Below are 25,508 nucleotides of genomic sequence, written 5' to 3'. Positions count from 1 at the left end.
AATGGTTTCAAGGTGAGAAGGACTGGTTTAGTGAATGGGCGAAGACATGGCAGACAGAATGTGTAGAAAAATGCAATCATTGACTTCATCAGATTAGGTATTGAAACAGAGTATTTAGTGAGTGGTTAGAGACTGAAAGGTATTCCTGATACCTGAGTGTGCAGGTACAAGAAGAAATTAGTGATGTTGACTTCACTGCAAGAAGATTTTCATATAGGAAGAAATGTGTCATTTTGCAATTGTATAGCGCCTCTGTGAGACCACATCTGCAAAATTCTATGTCGCTTTCATCTCCCCAAGGAAGGATTGAGGGAATCTAGTGAAGGTTCACCAGGTTAATTCGTGGATGGAAGGATTGTCCTGTGTGCGAAGAGAGATGAAACGGATGAAGGCTATACTCTCCAGAGTTTAGAAGAATGAGAGATGATCTCATTGTAACATAAAATTCTTACGAGTATTGATGTAAAGATCTAGAACCATTCCCAAAGCATGGGTTCAGCCATTGAGGACTGGGATGCCAAGAAATTTCTTCCACCAGAGAGTAGTTAATTTTTGGAAAACTTGGCAAGAGAGCAATTGAGGTTTAGTCACTGAGTATATTCACGACAAAGACTGGTATGTGTTTGGATGATAATGGAATTGAGGGATCATGAGGTTGGTGCAAAGAAAAAGTGGGTCTGAGGTAAAAGACATAAGAGACTGAATGAGCCAGTGTTTCTTGTTTTGTAAGAGGTGTCAACTGAAGGATTTCATCATTACGATTTAGCTCACCCATTTTGGTGTATGCTCGAACCAAATCCCAGATATAATTAATGATGTATAGCTTTACACACCACAAGGCAGGGCCTTCTGTTAAAACCTGCTTTTGTCTACTAGACCTATTACATTTCTTTATCGCACATAATGCATTCTAATATAGTAGTAGTGACAGCAAACACTGCTCAGTTATTGGGGCTTAAAGCATTCCAGACGCATGAAACAATATGATCAAGAGTTCCATTATGCGTCTCATGCACAGCCTTGTACCATTGATGGTCAGCGGTTAATTTTGTGCTGGTTTAATTCAGTGATACTTGGAAAAGATGTGTGACATCATTACATTTCTGAACCATATACATGACAAAGTGTAAGAATTATACTTTGAGATTCTCTTTATTGCAGATGCCTGCATTGACAGTTGGATGAGTTGAAAATTTAATCAATGGATCCACCAGTGTCCTCACAATACTTGTTTTGCATTATTTATTTAATAAACTATTTATTATTTGATGAATTGACCATCAATAATCATCTAAAAAGCTTCTTGCACTCTTAAAATCTACATTTAAATGCAAAATGGTAGTCGGATTTTCCCCTAGGTAGAGCACTTCCCTGGAGATTGACCTTGATTCCTGAAGAATTTTGAAGGATTTTACATTTGCTTGAATGTAGAGGGATGGTTAAAAGATGTCCAAAATCTGTTCTGAGAATGTTGTATGTATTACAGGGTGGATCATTTCTCTCCAGAAAAGGTATTTTGGCTATATTCCCTGTTGAGCTTGGAAGTATGTGTGACTGTTGGGCAGATTTCTAACAAGGTTAAAAACAAAGAGCTCTAACAACCTGCAATGTTTCCTGCTAAAGCAAGATGTTCAGACAATGTCATCTGCTTTCCTCTTTATCAATTCAGTTCGAGAAGTGATGCATAACTATGGACAGCTCCACTGTTGTGGTATTTTTCAGGAAGGTATGAGAAAATTATTAGCTCACCAGGATATTTCCATGGACTTGACATTCCATTTTTGCTTTTTCAAATAAGAAAGCCATATCTTGTTATAAAGTTCTTGCTAATCATCCACAGTAACTGAGGCAAACACATAGCAATGCTTAGTAATTATTGGTGTTGAATAGAACAGGCAGTGCATGTAATTAATGGTGAACATGCAATTTGCCTTTATTCTCGATGTAACATGGCACTAAAACATATTACACACCTGACGTTCATGCCCAGTTTACAATGCAGTAGAAGACTTAGCAGATGTAAAGCACTTTTCATTGCCATGGGATGTTTCCAAACACTTTGCAGTAAGTGAGGTGCATTGACATCAAAAACATTTGATGTTTATAGATCCCGCTTTCCTCTGAGCACAAGGTGTGTAGGTGGAGATTCCAACTTCTTTCTGTCAGTAGGGGCAAAGGATCTTGGGATGGGGATCTCCATTGACAGCAACTTGGAGGGATCTCTTGTCCACTTGTGTTTTCCTCGCATGCAGCTGAGACACCATATACTTGCATTTCCATGGCACCTTTAATGTCTGACTCAAAATAATATTTATGTGTAGTCTCTTTTATTTTTTGGCTTGGCTTCGCGGACAAAGATTTATGGAGGGGTAATCTCCACATCAGCTGCAGGCTCGTTTGTGGCTGACAAGTCCGATGCGGGACAGGCAGACGCAGTTGCAGGGGAAAATTGGTTGGTTGGGTGTTGGGTTTTCCTCTGTCTTTTGTCAGTGAGGTGGGCTCTGTGGTCTTCTTCAAAGGAGGTTGCTGCCTGCCGAACTGTGAGGCACCAAGATGCACTGTTTGAGGCGATATCAGCCCACTGTTGGTGGTCAATGTGGCAGGCATCAAGAGATTTCTTTAGGCAGTCCTTGTACCTCTTCTTTGGTGCACCTCTGTCACGGTGACCAGTGGAGAGCTCACCATATAACACGATCTTGGGAAGGCAATGGACCTCCATTCTGGAGACGTGACCTGCCCAGCGCAGTTAGATCTTCAGCAGCGTGGATTCGATGCTGTCGGCCTCTGCCATCTCAAGTACTTCGATGTTAGGGATGAAGTCGCTCCAATAAATGTTGAGGATGGAGCGGAGACAACGCTGGTGGAAGCGTTCTAGGAGCCGTAGGTGATGCCGGTAGAGGACCATTATTCGAAGCCGAACAGGAGTGTGGGTATGACAACGGCTCTGTATACGCTAATCTTTGTGAGGTTTTTCAGTTGGTTGTTTTTCCAGACTCTTTTGTGTAGTCTTCCAAAGGCGTTATTTGCCTTGGCGAGTCTGTTTTCTATCTCGTTGTCGATCCTTGCATCCGATGAAATGGTGCAGCCGAGATAGGTAAACTGGTTGACCGTTTTGAGTTTTGTGTGCCCGATGGAGATGTGGGGGGGCTGGTAGTTATGGTGGGGAGCTGGCTGATGGAGGACCTCCGTTTTCTTCAGGCTGACTTCCAGGCCAAACATTTTGGCAGTTTCCGCAAAACAGGACGTCAAGCGCTGAAGAGCTGGATCTGAATGGGCAACTAAAGCAGCATCGTCTGCTGAAACAAGCCATGAAAGACCTCAACAATGAAGACGCTGTTTACATCCGGTACCGCACAGATGGCAGTCTCTTCAATCTGAGGCGCTTGCAAGCTCACACCAAGACACAAGAGCAACTTGTCCATGAACTACTCTTTGCAGACGATGCCGCTTTAGTTGCCCATTCAGAGCCAGCTCTTCAGTCTCCTTTATAATGTTAAATCTAATCTGAGCACTAGAACTACCCAGAAATAATGATGGCATTAGTGATCTCACAATCTACTTTGGGCAAACAACGAACTGCTGGAGGAATTCGCAGGGTCAGACAGCATGCATGGCTAAAAATGGTCCATCAACGTTTTTGACAAAGGGTTCTGACCCAAAACATTGACCATTTCTACCCATGGATGCTGTTTGATCCTCTGAGTTCCTCCAGCAGATGCTTGTTTTGTTCAAGATTCCAGCGTCTGCAGTGTTTAGGTATTTCAAAATCGACTTTAGGTGTTGGTTGTTTGGCCAGAATATGAAGACGACCACTTTGAATTAGCATCATAAATGTCTTATGAATGGCAGGGAGGGCCAACCATTTGCATGAGGGTCTAAAGATGCTTGATATCTGACTCAAATCTTAGCTAGAATAAAAGCAGAATTTACTGGAAATACTCAGTTAAGAAAAATTAAGGTGATGTTTCAGCCTGGTGAAGTTTAATCAGAACTGGATCTCAAACCTGTTTTTAAGTTTCAAAGAAAGGGGAGTAGTGGAGTCAACAAAGAGAATGTCCAGTACAGGATGAGGTCAAGAGATGACTGATGACGCCTGGGCTGAGGTGCCAGCTGAGAAAGGGTGATGATTGACTTGTTGGAGAAAGTGTAGCTAGTAGTGGATGAATGACACAGAAGAAAGGAAAACATCTTTTTTAAAAACAGCCCAGGTTGAATGTCTTTCAGGTACACTGAATTGCAATGCATTACTGTTAGTCTTCATTCGTAGTATTGAAGAAGGGCACAATGAGAATTTGATTTCTGCCCTACACCCATCTCTATAATGCACCATAAAATGATATTTGTACAGAGACCACCTATAAATATATTGGTTCAGCAGGCACTTAAAGAAGCCAGGAAATTCTATTTAAAGACTTGTTTTGGATGGGGATGGTTTCCTGATTTAGACAACCTGTGGAGTCAAATAACTCACCAGATTGCAAATAAGATGCTCTCTAATCTTTTCATTGCCAATCCTTTCCAGCTGCTGTTTTCACTTGGTTCCATCCAGTTATTTGCAATGATGACCTGATAATCCCAGGTTCAGCTGAGAAACCCCTCCTTTCGCATTCCCACCCGAGAAAATCCAGATGGAAGAACAGGTTTTTTCCCACCACTAAAACACTTCCTAGAGTGAGGATCAGCCTTGCAGAATTTTTAAAAAAATTCATTTTCTATGAAAAATTGCTTTCAAAAGACTCTCGCAGAATGTTGAACAGTCTTGCTCTGTGGGATATGCTGGTCAGTGGCATGACCATGGTGAGAAAAGACGGAAGAGTAAAAGAGCAAAAGAATCTGAGATCTTTGAATAATTTGAATAAATTTGTTGTTGATTTCAATTGAATTTTATTTTGTTATTATAGATTTCAATTTTGTTGTGTTTTGTAGAAACTGAAAATTAAGCAAAATTTCTTTAATAACAATAAGGGTCAATTTTGCTTCTTAAAAAAAACAAATTAATATCTCTTTGTGAATCCTCTTGTTGCTATTACATAGTGGAGTGATCAACTCAGTCCCAAAATCAGTTTTAGTCCCTTTGTGTTCGCATGGATCTTCTGCAGTTTTTAAGAATATATTCATTCCAAAAAATATTCCTCATTCCTAGAGTGAGAGACACTTTGTGGAGAAATCTAAGTCTGGGGCGTCAGAAAGTCTTTGGGTCTAAAGATCCAAAGTCAGAAGTTGTAGAGGGGGAGTTCAAAAGGAACTTCTTTGCTGAGGGAGCAATGAGACCATGGAACTTGTCACTCAAGCACTTGTCGCAAATGCATTGAAGAGAAGGTAGGCTTAGCAAATCGTGAGAAGGTGGAGGAACTTGGTGTGTCAGGTGGCATCCATAAGGAGAAATGGTCAGTCAACATTTTGGGTGAGACCCTATTTCAAAACTAAAATGGAAAGGGGAGATGGCAAGCATTAAAAAGCAGGGGTGTGGCAAGGGACAAAAGATAAATGCACAGACATCCAAGAATATCTATGCATCCAAAACGTGTAGAATGATTATTTTGGGTTTGCTCCCTCACTGGCACTCTGACCTCTGCTCCTGGTTGAATTAATACACAAAATCCTGAGGGGTTTTGAATGGTGAATTGGAAAGGATATTTCTTCTTGTGAGACAATATAAAGCCAGGGCCATTATTTAAAAATTGAGAGTCCTTGCATTTAAAATAGAGACACAGTGAAGTTACTTCCCCTCTTAAAAGGGTAATAAATCTTTGGAGATATAGTCTGAAGGATGGTAAATTAGAGTATTTTTAAGGTTGAGCTAGGCAGATTCAGGATACCAAGGAGCTGAAAGGCTACTGAAGGTAGACAGGAATGCAAAGATGTAGTTACAACTAGATCTGGCATAATTTTTCAATGGTGGAGCAGTTGTAGGGTATGAGTATGTGAGTTTATTGTTCTACAAGTCCAATGCCTCAAATTTCTTACTTGCTGCCAGCACACAGGTATCTTTGGCTTGGCTTCGCGGACAAAGATTTATGGAGGGGTATGTCCACGTCAGCTGCAGGCTCGTTTGTGGCTGACAAGTCCGATGCGGGACAGGCAGACGCGGTTGCAGGGGAAAATTGGTTGGTTGGGTGTTGGGTTTTCCTCTGTCTTTTGTCAGTGAGGTGGGCTCTGCGGTCTTCTTCAAAGGAGGTTGCTGCCCGCAAACACAGGTATACCAGATAAACTATCTACAATACTATACATTAAATCAGGGGTGGACAATCTTTTTGTTTTAATTTAGATATGCAGCATGGTAATAGGCCATTTTGTCCCACATGTCCATCCCGCCCAATTAACCTATATCCCCGGTACATACTTGTGGGTCGAAATAGCCTGTTACCGTATTGTATGTCTAAATTAGAAATTAAAAGGTTGCCCATCCCTGCATTAAATGATCAGTCTGCTATAGGGCAGAAAAAGAAAAATGTAACATTAAATATAAAAGGATAGATATAAAAAATATTTCTAGGGGCAGTTGGGGCAAAACAAAATGGCATTTCAAAAGTGCAGTCAGACCTTTTGATGGTCCCAAAGTACTTTATGGTTAGTATGAGTTAGTCCGAGAAGTTCAAGAGCCTGATGGATGTCAGAAAAAAAAAGTTCTTTGATGTAGAGATGCTTGACTTCAGGATCTTCTGCCTGAAGGAGGAAGCCATTAAAGGCCTTGTGGCTTCTTTCTCCTAATTTGTAGAATCATTGAATATAGATGCAAGAGTAGCCCTTTGAAGCAACGCCACCATTCAATATGATCATGGCTGATCATGCAACCTCATTACCCTGTTCCTATGTTCTCTCATTGCCTCTTGATCCCTTTAACTACAAGGCCCACATCCAACTCCCCTTTGAATAGATCTAATGAACTGGCCGCAATAGAGAGTTACACAAGTTCACAATTTAAAAAAAAATTTTGACGGTGCACGAATTTCTCCTCATCTCAGTCCTAAATGACATACCCGTAGACTTCAATTTGATCCCTTTTTCTTGACTTCCCCAACATCAAGAAGTTCTTGCATCAATCCTGTCTAGTCCAATCTGAATTTTATTTTGCCTCTGAGATCCCCTCTCATTCTTCTAAATTGCAATGAATGCACCCCTAGTCTTTCCAGTCTTTCTCCTTGCGTCAAACCTGCCATCCCAGAAAAAAACATCTAGTGAACCTTTGCTGAACTCGCTCAATTTTTCACTGAACTCCCTCAATGGCAAGAATCCGTTGTACACGAGTACGTAAAGGGGAAAAGCAAGATGAGGATAGAATGAGATAAGGTAAGGTGTGAGGAGACTCAAGTAGAGCCTCATGGATTACCAGTAGTTCGGCTCTGGTTTCATGCCAAAGCTTGAACTTTTCCAGTGATTTCTGACAGGCATTCTAAACACTTGAAGTTTGAACTGTCTTCACTTTAAGATATATGATGACATTTACCTGCAGGATGCCATGATCCTGCCTCAGGCAGTTTATCTATTTAAAGGGATAGTGGTCTCAGTAAACAGTTGAGCCTGTGCTTGGTGGTCTTTATTTAAAGGAAATTTTAAAAAAGGAAGGTTCTCTGCAGGGTTGTCAGAGTCTGATGGATCACAGATTTTTTTATTGGTAATAAAAATATTTGAGATGGGCAGGAGATGTTGGGAAAAGTTTTTTGGTTGGACGCGAAGGGCACAGACCACCCCCTGTACTCCAATGCAAATGCTATCTGCCTCAATCTCAAACTCAGTCTTAAACAGAAGGATTAAAGGAACATTTTGGATGCAGATGAAATTCCTTGCGTTAATTTAACACAGGAATGAATTAATGAAATCTGTTTAGTATTCAGATTTGTTGTTTTTGCTAAAATGAGGTAGGAATTTTAGCCATGGGGTCTTGTGACATAGCTGGGAGCATATCTTTCACCTATAGGAAATGAGAGCTAGCACAGATATCAAAAAGGAGAGAAGGCATCTCCTATTTTGTTTCACAAATTCCCATCTGTTGCTTGTTTGCAGCAGAATTGCTGTAATTGCTGCAATGTAAGTTACAAGCAGTTAATTAGTGTGAATGGAGGCAGCTTGATTGAGGAGAGTGGAAAAACACAATGTGGATCGCTGACTAGTAGAATTGGACCATGGCTGACATTATGTTGGTCACGGTGAAGCAACATGCTGAAAATATTCAACGGGTCAACCAACATCTAAGTAGGATGAAATAAAGTTTATGGGTTAAACCAATTGCCTTTCATCACAAAATTCCCTTCTAAGCTTTCAAGTTCTGAATGGTTGCACTATCCAGGGTGTTCTTGTGCACCCCACAAAGAAAGAATTACCTTCATTGAGATAGTAACTTTATAACTCAAATTCCAAAGTACTTGACAGTACTTTAATACATGATCACTGCTTTAAGTGTTGAAAATGTGGCAGCAAACTTTCTCACAGAAAGCTCCAACAACATGTTGGTGACAGTAAGATCTATAATATTTTATGGTGATGTTGACTAGTAAATAAATGTTGATCCAGATGCTGGGATTTAATGTTGCCAAACAGTGTTTTTTATTAAGATAGGGCCGTGTTTTAACATCTCTTCCAAAAGTGTGTATTCCTGAGCTTGAAATGCTCCCCCAATTAAGCGTTGGCTTGGATGGGATTTGAAGAGATCACACATCCTGTCCTGGAGGCCATGGTCACTTCGTATGGAAAAAACACAAGATGGGTGAAATGTTTGAATGGCATTTTTGACACTAGTGAGCCATCTCATTTTATCAAGGGGGTCAGGAAGTTTCGCCAAATGTGTGGTTTGCATTGTCTTGCTTTTTTCCAGCACTTATCTGATTTTAAATTTGATTTTAATTTGAGTAAATCACACTAGCCATCTGGGTCAAATCACACCAGTTGGGAAATTTGACTTCAGGTCATAACCCACCCACATTGGGATGCTTTCCCAGGGAGAAATACGCTCCTAATAATAGGACCCACTAGAGTCGAAAGCTTTGGCGATAATCCTGAAAAGGATGGTTGGTAGATTCCAAAGGTAATAACAGGAAGGAAGGGCAGTATCTATTCTGAGTTGTAGGCATGAACTGCAATGTGAAAACTGAGGCACAGAGATGGAGAGCCATAAGAAGTAGGAAAATGTTGAAGTTTGCAGATGCTGCTAAAGGAACAGCGGGTCTTGCTGCATCCATAGAAAGTAAAGATGTATAACCAGCATGTCAAGCCTGCGCTCTCCTTCAAGGTATGAGTAAATATAGAGAGGCACCTAACTTAAAAGGCTGGGGAAAAGGAAAGAAAGGGCAGGGGGAAGAGTACAGACCAATAGACAAAAGGTATTAATTGGAAGTAGATAGGACAAGGGAGAGGAAAAGTGAGAATTGATTGGGGGGGAGTGTGGGTGTGCCCCTGTGAATGCAGAACTGGGGAAAGGAGACAGTGAAAAGGGGAGAAGGGCAGAGCTGGAGAAAAGGAGGCATAGGGATAGATAGGGGGAAGGTGGGCTTATTGAAATTTGAGAAGTCGTCGTCAATGCCATCCAGTTGGAGAAGGCCCACATATGGGATGTTCCTCCAATTTGCAGTCTGGCAGTGCATGAGACCATGGACATCCGACTCCGCCATTTCATTTCCATCTATTCACGACAATTGGATGTAATTGCTGTGCTGCCACACTTTTTCACTCAAGTAGTCACTTTTGAGTAGGCTCACCATTTCTTGTCACTTCTAAATCTATGCATAAATAAAGACTCCTAAAGAGAGGGAGTATCGAGCAGGCACTTCATGCTAGCATGAAAACGTGCTCCTATTTCTCAGCCTCTCATTGAAGCATTTCCCTCTGAGATTGCCTTTATAACTATCGGAGGAGCAGACCAAACACAGGAGAGGAATCTCAAATCACCTTCACACTGCCAGTCACTTTCTTTCATTGCTAAACTGAGTGGCACAGTGGTGCCACTCAACCTTATTGTAGGTAAGTCATCAAACAAAAATGTCCAAGGGGAGTTGTTCGGAGGGAAAGAAAAGTTAATTAAAGATAATTGACTCTTCTTCCACCATCTGTCAAAAAAAATTTGTGCATTACACTAGACCCCAGCAACTGCAGTTTTTCGTGTTTACCTGACTATGAAGAGGACTGACTGTAATAAAAACCCACCTCTCGTCAAGGAAATCTGTCTCCTTTATCTTGTCTGATCTGCATGTGACTCTGAAGTGGACAAGTCAGCAAAACAAAAGGCAACTCAGTAAATGTCATCTTCTCTGCAATGGTTAATTTTAACACTGGATTGGAGATCTCCAGGTTAGCCTTAACGTGACTGGCAATGTGCTGTTTTAGTTAGGTTGAGGAGCCTTCTTGGGACACAAAGTTTAAAAGTAAGGATCAGGTGCTTCAGTTCATTAAGATGCATGGTAAATAGCCCCTTTCACAAGTGGTCCCAGGAATGCAATCGACCTTTATAGCGTGAAAGCAAAATCAGCTCCACAACGGGGATTGACGGCTCGACCCCTAGTACAATCCCTGGTGTCTGCAATCAGGCAAGTGTGAAATGGGTGATGGCACTGTGAGATTAAAATGACGCAAGTTTTTATAGACCTTCAGAGGTTTAGTAAGGGCTATAAGAGACTTTCAGATTTTTTATATATAGGCTGTTTAGTTTGGGCGAATAGAGATTTCAGGGAATATTATAGGAGGTAAAAGACCACAAGGGTTTATCATGAACTATAACAGACTAAAGGTTGTTGCGATTTATTGTGGGCTATGAGAGAGCACAGGGGTTCACTCTATGTTGTGAAATACATGAGGTTATTACGGACTGTAACTGATTTCAGAAGTTTGATGTGGACTGTAACAAACCAAAGGGATTTGATATGGCTTATAACAGACTACACTGATTCATTATAGACTGTAACGAGCATTGTAACTCTTTTCAGTCTAATATGTTTTATTATAGTCTAAGATAGTATTAGGGTTCATTCTGGGCTGTAATAATTAGAGTTTATTGTAGACTATAACTGACTATATGGTTTCATTGTAACTACATAGGGATAATTATGAACTGCGGCATGCTACAGGGTATGTTCATTATAGGCTGTACAGACAAAAGTGGTTTATTATAAGCCGCAATACATTATGGGGTTTTATTTTGGGCTGTAACAATTCCAGGGATTCCAGTCTGGGATGTTCCACATTATGTAGCTCCGGGTGATGTCATAGTTGCAATCAGTAAATTGGTATTTGCTCACGGGAAAGAAATTGTCTCCTGTTAGGAGCTTGGGAATCACAGGGCCTCTACCTTCTGCTGTGTATTTAATTACATTACAGATTGTGCCATTTCTCCCTGTCATGTTCAAAATGAGAATTCCAAAAGTCCTGTTGACAAGAAGTTATTGTTAGGCAGACGTCTTGAGTAGAACCTGATCCTCCTTGTTTATTCAGTAAGCTCGGTCTGAAACTGGAGACAGAAAGCAGAGACTTCGCCGGAGGGTCACTGGCAGACTAGCTGATGATTAGACTGACTGCCCTGTCCTTCCCTCTTAGCCACACTTTTGGCGGAGGTGGTTTTAGGTGGAGCTGGTTTTTCCTGTCATTGTACATTGGATTTTCCTGTTGTGCTACAGACATTCCTCTCAGCTTGATGGAGTGGGGGACCTGGACCACTTGGGCTAACAGCCTCTGGCTAACTGCTGCTAAACCTCCTGTTTGATTGTGCTGTGCTTGTGTCTTTACTCTCAGCTATGCCGGGACAATCAGGGCCCGGTTGGAATCCACTGGTGGGTATCAAATGGCCTGCCTATTCACTGCTGACAGCTGTGGGAGCGGATTAGGAGACTCCTCCTTCTCATGCATTTTCAATAGGCTTTGTAGAGACTTGTGTGCTTTTTGAAAATAATTTAAAACAACATTGTTGGGATATTTACAGGAACAAGGTGAAATGTCTGACCTCCAGATTAAATGTGTGCAGGGTGCTTGTGAACGTACAACAAAATGTATGACTGTTTTCCTGGATATTTTTCATCATACTTTTCAACGGATATAATCCTGCTGTAAAGCAAAAGATGGATGGGTTTTCTTGGAGAGGTCTTTCTTTTTAATTGGGGAGGGACCAGTGACCAGTTTATTTATGATGCCCCAATTTTGATCAGCTATAATTGACTCAAAGTGGTTGCTCTGTTTAAAATGGAGATTCCTTGCTTCATTTGCTACTGTAGGATGTTTGTGGTAGGGTGTGTGGCCAGGATTATTTTTGGGGCAACTCTTTACTTGTTTAGCTGATGGAGAGACTATGTTCGAGTGTTGAGAGATGTTTGGGTTGTCCGCTGATAACAATTTGAAAAAAATGACACACTGATCAAATCAGGAGTTTTAACCCTTCTTTTGTGATTGTCCCACTGAATAACAACCAACTATGCCCATAGTTACTGTGTGAGCTGCCATAGGCAATTGTGGAAGCCAAGTCATTGGGTGTATTTAAGGCAGAGATTGATAGGTTCTTGATTAGCCAGGGCATCAAAGGTTATGGGGAGAAGTCCAGGCATTGGGGCTAAGTTGCAAAATGGAAGAGCTCATGATGAAGGGATCAAGCCTGAAACGTTGGTGCTGTATCATTACCTTGGCTACATAAAGGCACTGTTTGACCAGCTGAGTTTCTCCAGCATTTGTGTGCGTTTTTTCACTTACGGTAACCGCAGTGTCAACACAATCCTGATTTTTACCAGCTCATGATTAATGGTGGGGCAAAGTCAAAGAGTTGAATAGCCTATTTCTGGTCCTATGTCTTATAGTCAATAATACCTGAAATGTCTGGTTTCATTTCAATCACAGAAATGTTCCCTTTGAATTCTCAATAGAGAGAAAACTTAAATGGCATCTTTAAGGCGGGCCAAAGCACATCACAGTCATCAAGTTACTTCTCTGAAATTAATTTAATGTGGAAAATGTGTAAAGCAATATCTCATAATCAGGAATGATTAGGTAGTATACTTTGGTGGTGTTGGTTGAGGAACAGATGTTAACCAAGAGATTCAATTACCTTCTCTGAAGTAGTATCATAGAATATTTTTGTTGGCAACAAGGATGTTAGTTTAACATCTTGGCTCCTCCTCCAGTAGTGCTGTAATCATTTGGTGTTGCATTCATACCAATGGAGAGAGAGAGAGAGATAGCACAAAATCAGCCCTTCAGCTCTCCGAGTCCATGCAGATCATTAAGCACCCATTTTTACACTAAACTGACTATTCTCCATATCATTTCCATCAATTCCACCAATGGCCATCTCCTAGTCCCCACCACCGTCCCAAGATTCTATCGCTCAAGGGGTTATCTACAGTTGCCACTTCATCTGCCAACTCGCATGTCTTTGGGATGTGGGAAGAAACTGTAACTCCTGAAGGAAATCCACAGGGACAACAAATACACTCTGCCAAAAACAGCACTGAAGGCTAAGATTAAACCCTGTCACTGGAACCATGAAGCAGCAGTTCCAATAGCTGCACCCCTGCACCCATTGGACAGACGGTGGGAGGGAGGAACTTCTGGCATTAACAATTCAGACCAGATGTAATCCTCAGGGTTCTTGCCTCCAGCTGTTCCCTGCTGGTGTTATTTAACTGACACTGTTCCTTGCAGAGGAAATAGACATGTATTGAACAGATAACACTGAATCCCATACTCTGTTTTTGTATTTCTTGAATATAGTTTTAAGAATAAAGTTTAAATTTTGAGATCATATTGTGTATCCTGCCCATCAGCCTTAGAGATGAAAGCTAGCAGCCAAGGCACAGCTAACATCTTGCTCGTACGCTGAAAAAAATTGTTCTCGGAAGAACAGCATCTTGTTCTCTTATTCACCATATAGTGTGACTGGATTGATGAAATAGTGTCAGTGGGTAAAGACCACTTCAAGATTTCTTAATTGTCATGTAATAATACAGAACGTGTAACATTGCATGAAATTGCCTTCTGCCTGCTGAAAGGCAGACAGTCATCATTAACATTGTGAAAGTCAGCTTGCGCTGTGATTAAAATCAACAGCAGAACCAATCACAGTTATCGTTATTCAGCCTTGTAAATGCTAGCAGGAGTCAGAGGTACAAAGAAAGAGTTCAGTAACTCATTCTCCACACTGATCCCTACTCAAAGCATATAGAATGTTCATCCCACTTTTATACACCTCAAAGCAGGGGTCAGCGTGTGACCCAACAAGTTTCCCACATCTGGCGTTCCATAATTTTACAACAATATGTTGCAGTTGGCTGGGAAATGTCAGGGTGTCCTTACTCTTGGTTTATTTACTTTTACTACATTCTTTGTGGCGTTAGTTACTGGGCCATTTCATGTCAGGCTTCCGACTTGAGGCAGGCTACAGGAGCAATGAAGAACTTACCTTTTAGACAGTAGCCTTAAAAGGCTGCTCCAGTGTCCCATTATGGGGCGATTATGGGTAGGGAAGACAGCCATTGCTGTGCCACGTTTTGAGCGGAAGAGAGCTGCCCCGATGGCCCCCACGCTCTGAGTGCTCCCACTGCCCTGCTGTCCCTGTCTTGGAGGGAGAGGGGTGGGTGGGCAGATGGTTCACGGGCTGATGGTATCATCAGCCCGCCCCTAACCAGCCGCTTGCAGCGGCTGTACATTCAGGTCAGGCAGCGGAGCAGATCATCCTTCCCTGAGAAGGGTTGAAATCAGCACTTTGGAGCCAACACAGTGCATTCAGGAAGGTGCATCTTTAGCTGTAAAAGTGAAGAACCTCCTCCTTTACAAACAAGTGTTTGGTGCACCTGAAAGTGCCTACTATCTCATTACAGCACAGGGAAGGTCATGTTAGAAGACCATTACAAGACAGTTACATTCCCACCATTCCTACTATATTTTCTCACCAAATTCATTAACCCTTTGTTAAGCATATTCATTAAACTTATTCTTTCATAGTGTTGCCCAGCTCCCCTTACAGTATGAGAGAAAGAAACGCAAAAGAGAGTCCCTTCAGAGTCACTGAGTGGTCATGGATTTGCCTCTAGCACTTCCACAGCCTCTGCAGCAGCACAGGCCCCTGCATGGAAGAAAGAACAACCAAACCGTAAAATGAAATCCAATAATCTTATAAATTCTAAAAATAATTAAGGAAAGGACCCCATAAATTTAGAAAAATAAGGTTCATTACATTAGTGGAGCATCTACTTTTTTCCAGAGTCAAGCATGCCATCACATCAGAAAACCACTGAGTCTGGGTAGGAGGGACAGCATCCTTCCGTCTCATAAATCCAGCTCTTCTGGCAAAAAGAAGAGCAAAGGCAACTATATGGGATTGTAGCCCAGACAAATTTAAATCAGCTGACTTACTCCAAATAGAGCAAAAAAAGGATTAGGACCCAAATTAATATTAAGAACTAAAGAGAAGGTAAGGAAGATACTTTCCCAATAATTGAAAAGCAAGGAACATGACCAAAACATGAAATAATGGACCTTCTTCAGTCTTACATCCATTATATTTTGATGAGAAATTGGAATAAAATTTAGTCAATTGAACTTTGGAAAAGTAAGCTCAATGTACGACTTTAAAGTGCAATAATGAATGTCGGATGCTTAGAGAAGATTAATTAACCAATTTGAAGATAGAATCCCATGAAGCATCAGAAAATTCTTGTTGAAAATCTTGCTCCCTCCATTTTGTAGTCTTGTCCAGGGAATTACCACTAGACATCAATAATAACTCATAGAGAACTGGTAACAACTTTTTAGTATTTGGTTTAAGATAGATCTTCTCTATCATCTTTAATAACAAATCTTGAGGGAGTTTTAAAACCAAGGAATTTAAAAAGCTCCTAATCTGTAAATATCTTTATATAAAAAAAAGTTTAGTTATTTTAAATTAAAAGATAATTATTCAAAAGAAGCCAAATTTTGGTCAATAAAAAGATCTTGGAAAGATTGTATATCAAACTCTGACCATTGACGAAAACCAAAATCTTGTATCTCAGGTTTTTTTTTAAAAAAGGAATTGGCTAAAAGAAGACTGATTAATAAAAATCTATGACATCCAAAATGTAATCAAATCCTCAATGTATGTTTAACAGTAAAAATATCAATTAATTTAGAAGCAGAGAAAGGTAATGGAGCTCAAACTATCGAAATGAGGGAATATGTCTTGGTAGAATCAATTTCCAAATTAATCCAGCCAGCAACATCATTTCTGTTCTTATGATGAATCCAAAAATTAATATATCTAATATTAGCTGCCCAATAATTAAATCTAAAATTAGGCAATGCTAATCCCTTTTTTTAGGATTTTGAAGGAAAGTTATATTAAGACGAGAACATTTATTTCTGGATAAAGGAAGAAATAATAGAATCGAGCAAATCAAAAAAGGTTTTGGGAACAAGAAAAAGATACGGCTTGCAAAATATATTGGAACTTGGACAGGATATTCATCTTAATAACATTAATATGTCCATTTAGGGAGATTGAAAGAGGAGACCACTGAACTAAGTATTTCTTAATGGTTCATTAAAGTAAGAAAGTTCTCCTTGAGCAAATTGTTGAAATTCTTAGCAATAGTAACAGCTAAATAATTGATTCTTAACAATATTAAAAGGAACAGTAAAATCTAGAGAGCTAGAGGAATTGAAGACAAGCAATTCACTTTTTTGGAGATTTAATTTATATCCAGAAAATTGACCAAATTGATGAAGGAGTGATAAAATAGCTGGGATCAAACGATCAGGGTCAGATAGATACAATAAAAGGTCAACTGCATAAAGTTAGACCTTTACGAACAGTCCCACCCCTTATCATACCAGAAATGTCATCGGATTGCTGAAAGGCCACTGCAAATGGTTCTAATGCTAAATTAAACAATAATGGTCTTTAAAAAAAAACTAGTTCCATAGTGGATCTTAAATGATTTGGATTTCATTGAGTTGGTAAAAATAGAAGCAATAGAAGACAAATATATTAATTTAATCTAATTAATAAATTTGGGGCCAAAATTAAATTTCTCTAATACATTAAATAAATAGTTCCATTCTACTCTTACAAGTTTTCTCAGCATCTAAGTAAACAATACATTCAGAAGGTGAAACAGTGGGAGAGTAAAGGATATTTAATAAACAACAGATATTAAATTGTGAATAACAACCCTTTTTTAACCCAAATTGATCTTCAGAGATAGTAAGAGGCATAATTTATTCTAGTCTATGGGCCAAAACCTTAGTATCTTAGCATCAGCATTAAAAAATATTGACCTGCAGGAAGAACAATCAGAAAGGTGTTTATTTTAAGAAATAAGAGAGTTTGAGGCTTCATAAAAAGGCATCTGGTGGTCTCCCAGCAGTCAAAGATTCAGAAGGTACCAAATCTAAATAAGAAAAAAAATCTTATAAAATTCTGCTGGGAAACCATTGGGACCAGCAACTTTACAGGGCTGCAAATAGTTAATTGCTGTGACCATCTCTTCAGAAGAAAAAGGTTTCTCCAACAGTGACTGTTTTTCTGAAGACAATGAAGGAATATTTAGTTTGTCCAAAATTTGCGCACTCGAATCTGAATCCTTAATTGATTAAGTATGATATAGTTTAGAATGATATTGACAAACGGCTTCGTTTATCTCACCATGGTCAGTGGTAATCACTCCATTATCTTTACAAATTTCTGTAATGAGCTGTTTAGCTGTGCAGTTTCTAATTTGGTAAGCTAAGAAATCCCAGCCTTATCCCCCATGTATGTAAAAATTAGATTTACTTATTAAAAGTTAGGTCTGAATAGAATAGGTAAGAAGCAAATCATGTCTTGTTTTAAATTCAACCCTTTTAGGAGTTGAGGAATATTGTTGGTCAATAGATTTCAGTTGGTTAGCCAGTTCATCTCTCTCTCTCTTCAAGCCATGAAAGAAATTATTTGACCTCTAATGTCAGCTTTTAAGGAATCCTAGATAACTAAATCAGAGACCTCAGGAGAGGAATTTACATTTATATTTTTTTAAAGAAAGGCAATTTGATCTTTTATAAATTTCAAAAAGTCAGGGATAGGATTCAAAGCACCATTGTTTTGTGTTTCTGGGTAAATCTGGGATAAACATAGGAAGTAGGAACAGGAGTAGGCCAAAAATGGCCCATCGAGCCTGCTCCGCCATTCAATATGATCATGGCTGATCTAATTTATGACCTAACTCCACCTACCTGCCTTCTCCCCATATCCCCTAATTCCTCTATCATGTAAAAATTGATCTAACCGAATTTTAAATTTGTCTAATGAAGCAGATATTAATAGATAAAACCACCAGAGAATTATCTGAAATTATTATACACTCACATTTACAAGAATCAACAAGTGAAATTAATTGTTGGTCTGCAAGAAAATAGTCAATCCTTGAGTAAGAATGAATATTGGAGAAAAAAGAAAATTCTGAATCTATAATACCTGAATGTGGCATAGATGAGCTGATAAATATAGCAGACTTATTTCATATATATAACATATATAACAATTACAGCACAGAAACAGGCCATTAGGCCCTTCTAGTCCGCACCGAACCAAACACTCCTCTCTAGTCCCACCTACCTGCACAATGACCATAACCCTCCACCTTCTTCTCATCCTGTCCAACTTTTTCTTAAATAATAAAATTGACTCTGCCGCCGCTATTTCTCCCGGAAGCTCATTCCACACCGCTACCACTCTCTGAGTAAAGAAGTTCCCCCTCATGTTACCTCTAAACCTCTGCCCCTTAACTCTTAACTCATGTCCTCTTGTTTCAATCTCTCCTACTCTTAACGGAAATAGTCTATCCACATCCACTCTGTCTATCCCTTTCATAATCTTAAATACCTCTATCAAATCCCCTCTCAACCTTCTATGCTCCAAAGAATAAAGACCTAATCTGCCCAATCTCTCCCTGTACTCTAGATGCTTAAACCCAGGTAACATTCTGGTAAATCTTCTCTGCACTCTCTCCACTCTGTTTATATCCTTCCTATAATTAAGCAAGTAACAATTTTGGGAGATGAATAATCAAGCATAGGGTCTAGCCAGCAATTTAAATTGCCTCCTACAATCAAAGAATATATCTTTAATTTATCTGATTTAGCAAATTTTGATGTCACATTCTTCACTGGGGACTTATCTTAAACTGCAGCTAGGTCTTGCCAACTCTGGTCGATTGCTGTCCTGGTGATTTGATCACATGATCTCTGCCCCAAGATCTTCTTTATCTCATCAATATTTTTCACATTTAATAGAAAACTCTTCAAAGATAATTTTTTTAAAAAGGATATCTCTTCAAATGCACATACAATTTTTCTTCTTTGTTGATGATAACGTGGAGGAATTTAATTTGATCCTTTGAAGGACAGGGAACCCTGGTAGCTTTGCTTTAGCTACATCTGACTGGTTTGTCAGACCACTTAAATCAGGCTGTGGGTACTGCATAGCATATTTTAAAATTAAATTGTTCAGATCTTGGAAACTGCAGTTTTGGAAGTGTGAATCTGTTATCCTGGACAAGGATCTACCAAATGCCTGCAATGTTTAACCCAATCAATCACCCGTCTCTTTTAGAGAAAAGGGGCAGTTAATGGCTTGTGTCAGCTTTAATAATGATCAGCCTAGTTGACAGCAAGTCGGCAGCACAGTATAGCCTGGAATATAGTGGATTTGTGCAGGGGTAATTTGCTGTGTCTTTGTCCTTTATTTGAACTGATGTTGTATGTACACATGGAACAAGGAAAACAACAAGAGAATGGGTTAGAAAATTCTCCCACAAGAGACCAGCTAATGGCGGACTCTATGCATCTATAAATAAATCTTTTTATTGTCTTAAATAATTGACATTGTTTTGCCTATAAAAATATTTCTTCTCATCATGAGGTTTTGACTTGACAGAGGCACTTCAATTTAAACAACACTTTGCATTTATACAGCACATTTAGTATCTGAGGAAGCTTTGCAAGACCTTGGTTGAACAAACCAAACCTCATACAAAGAGAGGAAAAAGTATGTCAAATTCCTGGTCAAGGTGCTTGATTTTATGGAGGAGAGAGACTGAAGGCTGAAGGAATGGTGCAGTTAATGATGTGATGAAAATCAGAAAATAGAAAGAGACCAGAGTTAGAAAGGTGCAGAGATTTGAATATAAGGGTGAAACTCTTAAAGAGGAAATTTTGTCATAAAGGAGGACAATTGAGGTCAGCAAGCAAAGAGATGATGAACAAAGAACACCGTCAAATTTTGGAGAAATCTCATCCAAATCTTTAGGCTTTTACTTTGCTCCGGAGAATGTCAGCTATCCATAATTAATTTTAATAATTAAATCTGTTCCTAACTCTTATACATGTGGATACCTGACTGGAAATCGGAATGCATTAAATGTCTGGAACCTTCCCCCCCCCCTGTAGATGTGGCTGGTCAGTTGGAGCTTAGAGGTTCTGAGCTTGACATTTTGGGTAGAAATGTTAAGATTCATGGAACAAAGGCAAGGAGATGGATGAGGTAGAGGGTGGGAGTTAATCCACTGGTTTACTTCTAATAAATTGCAATGAAATGTGTGAAATTTACAAGGATATATTGGGCGGCATGGTTGGGGTAGCAGTTAGCGCCAGCCCAATTGTGTGTGAAAATCACCCAACTATCAACTTTATATGTGATTTTTTAATATATATAGATGGGGGGTGGAGGGGAGGGGGTGCAATCTCAGTGCTTGCCATCAGCACTAATTTACCTAGATATGCCACTGGGAAGACTAGGGGAGATGCGACTGGTGTCCTTGTTCTTCAATGAGCGAGTCTGCATTCATTATCTCATTTGTGCTAATGGGACGGGCAAAGGTCAAAAAGCCACAGTAGATTCAGGTCTGTGACTCCTCCTTTCCCACTCTTTCCTTTCTTCTTCACTCTCCTCCTCTCTCCTTTGCTGATAGCATCACAAATTTGCCAGATCTTCATCTGTGTCAGAGACATTACATAATATTGTGGAGAATTGTTGCTGAAGGGGGCTAGTGGTCACCATCAGAACTTGTCGCTGCCAGAACCTATTGTTTGGCCCTCAGAAATGCGGGAAGGGTTTGTGCCAGTTCACATTAATCATTAGACCCATGGAGAGAGATACAACACAGGCTCACCAAATCCATGCCAACCCATTTACATTCATCCCATAGTCATCCCATATTTAATTTTGTACTAAAGGCTTTAGCAGGTTTTAATCTTTAATTTTAATGTAAAGGTGTAGCATGATGGGTAACAGGGTCTTGTGGTCCATGAGCCCAGGCTCCTCCAAATAAACCCAAGTGACCAATCAGTCTTTGGAATACAGGAGGAAACCCATGACGAGAACACACAACCTCCTTACAAACTTAAAGTCTTCCACACATAGACTGGAGAACAAAACTAACACTGGTGTTGCAGTGTAGTGGATGTACTACTCTGCAAGAAGCATTTTCTGTCAGAGATGTTAAATAGGGGGCCCACTATCTCCAAGCCCTACCTTCATCGTTAATTCCACCTTCCATTCCCAGTTGAGGAAATGATTGAGATTGTTGGGAGCCCTGACTGAGGATTTGTGACTGTGCTGGTGATGTCATAAGCCAGCTACAACGAAATGAAGGGTCAGTACAGTAAGAATTTCTGATGCTCAAATGACATACGTGTGTCCCATCCTGCACAACGGCTGCTACCTCTCTTTCTCATCCCTGACCACATGCTGATCTTATGAACACTGTAACCCTTTAAACCCTGAAGCTGCTCTCATACCTTCATACTAGTCTTGACCTCATTCAATGGAATAATAAAGGTTTATCAAGTATTTTTTTCCAAACAGTTGGTTTCTCTTTAAGTTGTCATGTTCCCCCTCTCCTCAGTAAACCCTTGCCAACTGTGCTTCCAGCATTCAAACTAATTGTAATTAATGAAGCCCAAAGCTGGTTGGATGGACACAATGAGATTAGAATTGTTTTGCAGCCTTCTGCCAGTTACTAATGAACCTATGAAAATCTCCCAGGAATGAAGCAATGTTTGTTTTGGGAAAGGTTGGGAGGTCCAGTGTCAGGAGTGGTGACTCAGAATGAAGAGTGCAGGCAGCTGTGCCAGGGGGGGGGGAGGGGGATACTTCTGGTGAATGGGCAAAATAGTAGCCATCTCTCTGTCTCTCTCTCTCTCTCTCTCTCCCCCCCCCTTCTCTCAGGCTCTCTCCCCCCCCCCCTTCTCTCTGGCTCTCTCCCCCTCTCTCTGGCTCTCCCTGCCCCTCTCTCTGGCTCTCCCCCCCCCTCTCTCTGGCTCTCCCCCCCCCCTCTCTCTGGCTCTCCCCCCCCCCCCTCTCTCTGGCTCTCCCCCCCCCTTCTCTCTGGCTCTCCCCCCCTCTCTCTGGCTCTTCCCCCCCCTCCTCTCTCTGGCTCTACCCCCCTCCTCTCTCTGGCTCTTCCCCCCCCCCCTCCTCTCTCTGGCTCTTGCCCCCCTCCTCTCTTTCTGGCTCTTCCCCCCCCTCCTCTCTCTCTGGCTCTTCCCCCCCTCCTCTCTCTGGCTCTTCCCCCCCTCCTCTCTCTCTGGCTCTTGCCCCCCTCCTCTCTCTCTGGCTCTTGCCCCCCTCCTCTCTCTCTGGCTCTTGCCCCCCTCCTCTCTCTCTGGCTCTTCCCCCCCCTCCTCTCTCTGGCTCTTCCCCCCCCTCCTCTCTCTGGCTCTTCCCTCCCCCCTCCTCTCTCTGGCTCTTCCCTCCCCCCTCCTCTCTCTGGCTCTTCCCCCCCTCCTCTCTCTGGCTCTTCCCCCCCCTCCTCTCTCTGGCTCTTCCCCCCCTCCTCTCTCTGGCTCTTCCCCCCCTTCCTCTCTCTGGCTCTTTCCCCCCCCCTTCCTCTCTCTGGCTCTTTCCCCCCCCCTTCCTCTCTCTGGCTCTCCCCCCCTTCCTCTCTCTGGCTCTCCCCCCCTTCCTCTCTCTGGCTCTCCCCCCCCTTCCTCTCTCTGGCTCTCCCCCCCTTCCTCTCTCTGGCTCTCCGCCCCCTCCTCTCTCTGGCTCTCCGCCCCCTCCTCTCTCTGGCTCTCCCCCCCCCTTCCTCTCTCTGGCTCTTTTCCCCCCCCCCTTCCTCTCTCTGGCTCTCCCCCCCTCTCTCTGGCTCTCCCCCCCTTCCTCTCTCTGGCTCTCCCCCCCCTTCCTCTCTCTGGCTCTTCTCCCCCCTTCCTCATTTTGGCTCTCCCCCCCCCTTCCTCTCTCTGGCTCTCCCCCCCTTCCTCTCTCTGGCTCTCCCCCCCCCACCTCCTCTCTCTGGCTCTCCCCCCCCCCACCTCCTCTCTCTGGCTCTCCCCCCCCACCTCCTCTCTCTGGCTCTCCCCCCCCCCACCTCCTCTCTCTGGCTCTCCCCCCCCCCACCTCCTCTCTCTGGCTCTCCCCCCCCCCACCTCCTCTCTCTGGCTCTCCCCCCCCCCACCTCCTCTCTCTGGCTCTCCCCCCCCCCACCTCCTCTCTCTGGCTCTCCCCCCCCCCCCCCACTCCTCTCTCTGGCTCTCCATCTCACACATCCCCACAGCATCCTGCAGTAGAGCTTCCGCTTCACTGGGCTGTCGACTCACGCAAAGCACCGTCTCCTGAGCAGAGCATGGGAGTAGGAACTTCCACATCCCCCATCCGACTCTCAGCCGATGCCCAGATTTGCCTCTGCATCCCCCGGCTCAGCATTTGGGAAGGCTGCCTCTTCCCTGGCGCTTGAACAGGCTGTGTGGCTGACTCTGAGCTCAGCTCAAGAGATCTGGCTGGGATTGAATGGGTCACTGCATCGACATGAAGTCCGCAAGCTCCCTCAGCTGAGTCCCTCCCCGTGTGACCGTCTAATCGAATCCTGTGTTGCCTTTCCAGACAGCTCACCAGCCTCCCCGGATTTTGCTGACGACACCAGATTGCGTTGCCTGAAGATGGAAACACTGGAGTCGGAACTGACCTGCCCTATCTGTTTGGAGCTCTTCGAGGATCCGCTGCTTCTGCCCTGTGCCCACAGCCTCTGCTTCAGCTGTGCCCACCGTATCCTGGTCTCTCACTGTGCATCCAACGAGAGCGTTGACTCCATTGCTGCCTTCCAGTGCCCAACCTGCCGCTATGTTATCTCACTCAACCACCGTGGTTTAGAGGGGCTGAAGCGCAACGTCACTCTGCAGAACATCATCGACCGCTTCCAGAAGGCCTCAGTGAGTGGGCCCAACTCACCCGGTGAGAGCCGCCGGCAGCAGGTCCTCAACGGCAGCACCATGACGACAGCAACTGAGCGTGTCACCTGCCAGTTCTGTGAGCAGGATCCGCCACGGGCAGCCGTGAAGACCTGTGTCACCTGTGAGGTCTCCTACTGTGACGGCTGCCTGAAGGCCACCCACCCCAGCAAGAAACCTTTCACTGGTCACCGGCTCATCGAGCCCGTCCCTGACTCGCACCTCCGGGGCCTGATGTGTCTTGAACACGAGAGCGAGAAGGTTAACATGTACTGCGTAACAGACGAGCAACTGATCTGTGCCCTGTGCAAGCTGGTGGGGCGCCATCGAGACCATCAAGTGGCAGCGCTGGCTGACCGGTTCGACAAGATCAAGGTATGCCCCACTTGATCTCTCCCCTCTCCCCAGATGTCCCAAGAGAGGGGGCATTCTTGTTTGGTGGAATGTGTCAGGCATGGCCTTAATCATTTCGAACCGCTGCACGGTATTGGTGCTGCTCTGCAGATGCCATCTAATGTTGTTGTGCAGCAACCAGCTGCAAAAGCAATAAGCTTTACACAAGCTTAGGTTTGATGTTTAGTGCTCATCTCTGACCATAGAAAAGTTCTTCCCTCAGTAGTCAAAGAACTGAAGGGAAAAACCTGGAGTGATGCAGATGTTAAAATGCTCTGTTGATAATAATCGGCCCATTTTCCTCCACCATTTCACAACTGATCTTGAGCTGGATACATAGATTTATTCTGATTTTTTTTGAGGCATAAACATTCTTCTTTTGCATTGGGTGAGATTTCACCCCCACCCTCACCACCCCCTCCTCTCACTCCTACCCAACTTTATCTAAATTTACCTTAAAAAAAAATTGAGGATTTAATGTTAACTGACTAGCCACTTATTCTCTCTTTTAACATTTGATTTTTCATTGTGTGACTCTGACAATTTGATACGGATTGATACCTGTGTCTCTGTCCCTGACATCTCCACTTTAAAGTCCTGGTCCCTTCTTCCTTGTTGCACCTACCTGACTCCCAATGTACGATGCTAATTCAGGGCAGTTGTTCTCTTCCCTTTCATATTGACACATTTATGGGGCTGTGGGTTTCCATCACAAAGCCACTATCTCTTTCCCAGTCTGCAGCGTCTCGCTGATTTTACACTTTCAAGTTGTGATGTGGACAGGGAAATTGACCACGTTATTCAGATCATGCATAGAACTGGCATTGAAGAGATCACCTCCTGGGGACTTGTCCCTGTTTTATTTTCCAAATGAGCTTCCTCTCTCGCATCTTGTCATTTGGAATCTGGGAGCATCCTCCAGTTCTCAAATGGAAAAAAGACTCTGCCATGAGTTCACACCCCTTGGT

The 25,508-nt window shown here is 42.4% G+C and overlaps 1 protein-coding gene across 3 annotated transcripts in view; it reads left to right on the top strand.

Moving 5' to 3' along the window:
- Nucleotides 1-25,508, top strand: part of LOC138738813 (E3 ubiquitin-protein ligase Midline-1) — a 297,248-nt gene that overhangs the window by 165,012 nt on the left and 106,728 nt on the right. For all 3 annotated transcript variants that reach the window (XM_069889801.1, XM_069889802.1, XM_069889800.1), the window contains exon 2: nt 23,804-24,522. In XM_069889801.1, the coding sequence (XP_069745902.1) occupies nt 23,860-24,522 (663 nt within the window). In that variant the 5' untranslated portion in view covers nt 23,804-23,859. The remainder of the gene's footprint in view (nt 1-23,803; nt 24,523-25,508) is intronic.

Source organism: Narcine bancroftii, chromosome 7 (assembly GCF_036971445.1).
Source record: "Narcine bancroftii isolate sNarBan1 chromosome 7, sNarBan1.hap1, whole genome shotgun sequence".
Classification (NCBI taxonomy): domain Eukaryota; kingdom Metazoa; phylum Chordata; class Chondrichthyes; order Torpediniformes; family Narcinidae; genus Narcine; species Narcine bancroftii.
This window is presented reverse-complemented; position numbering and strand designations above follow the sequence as displayed.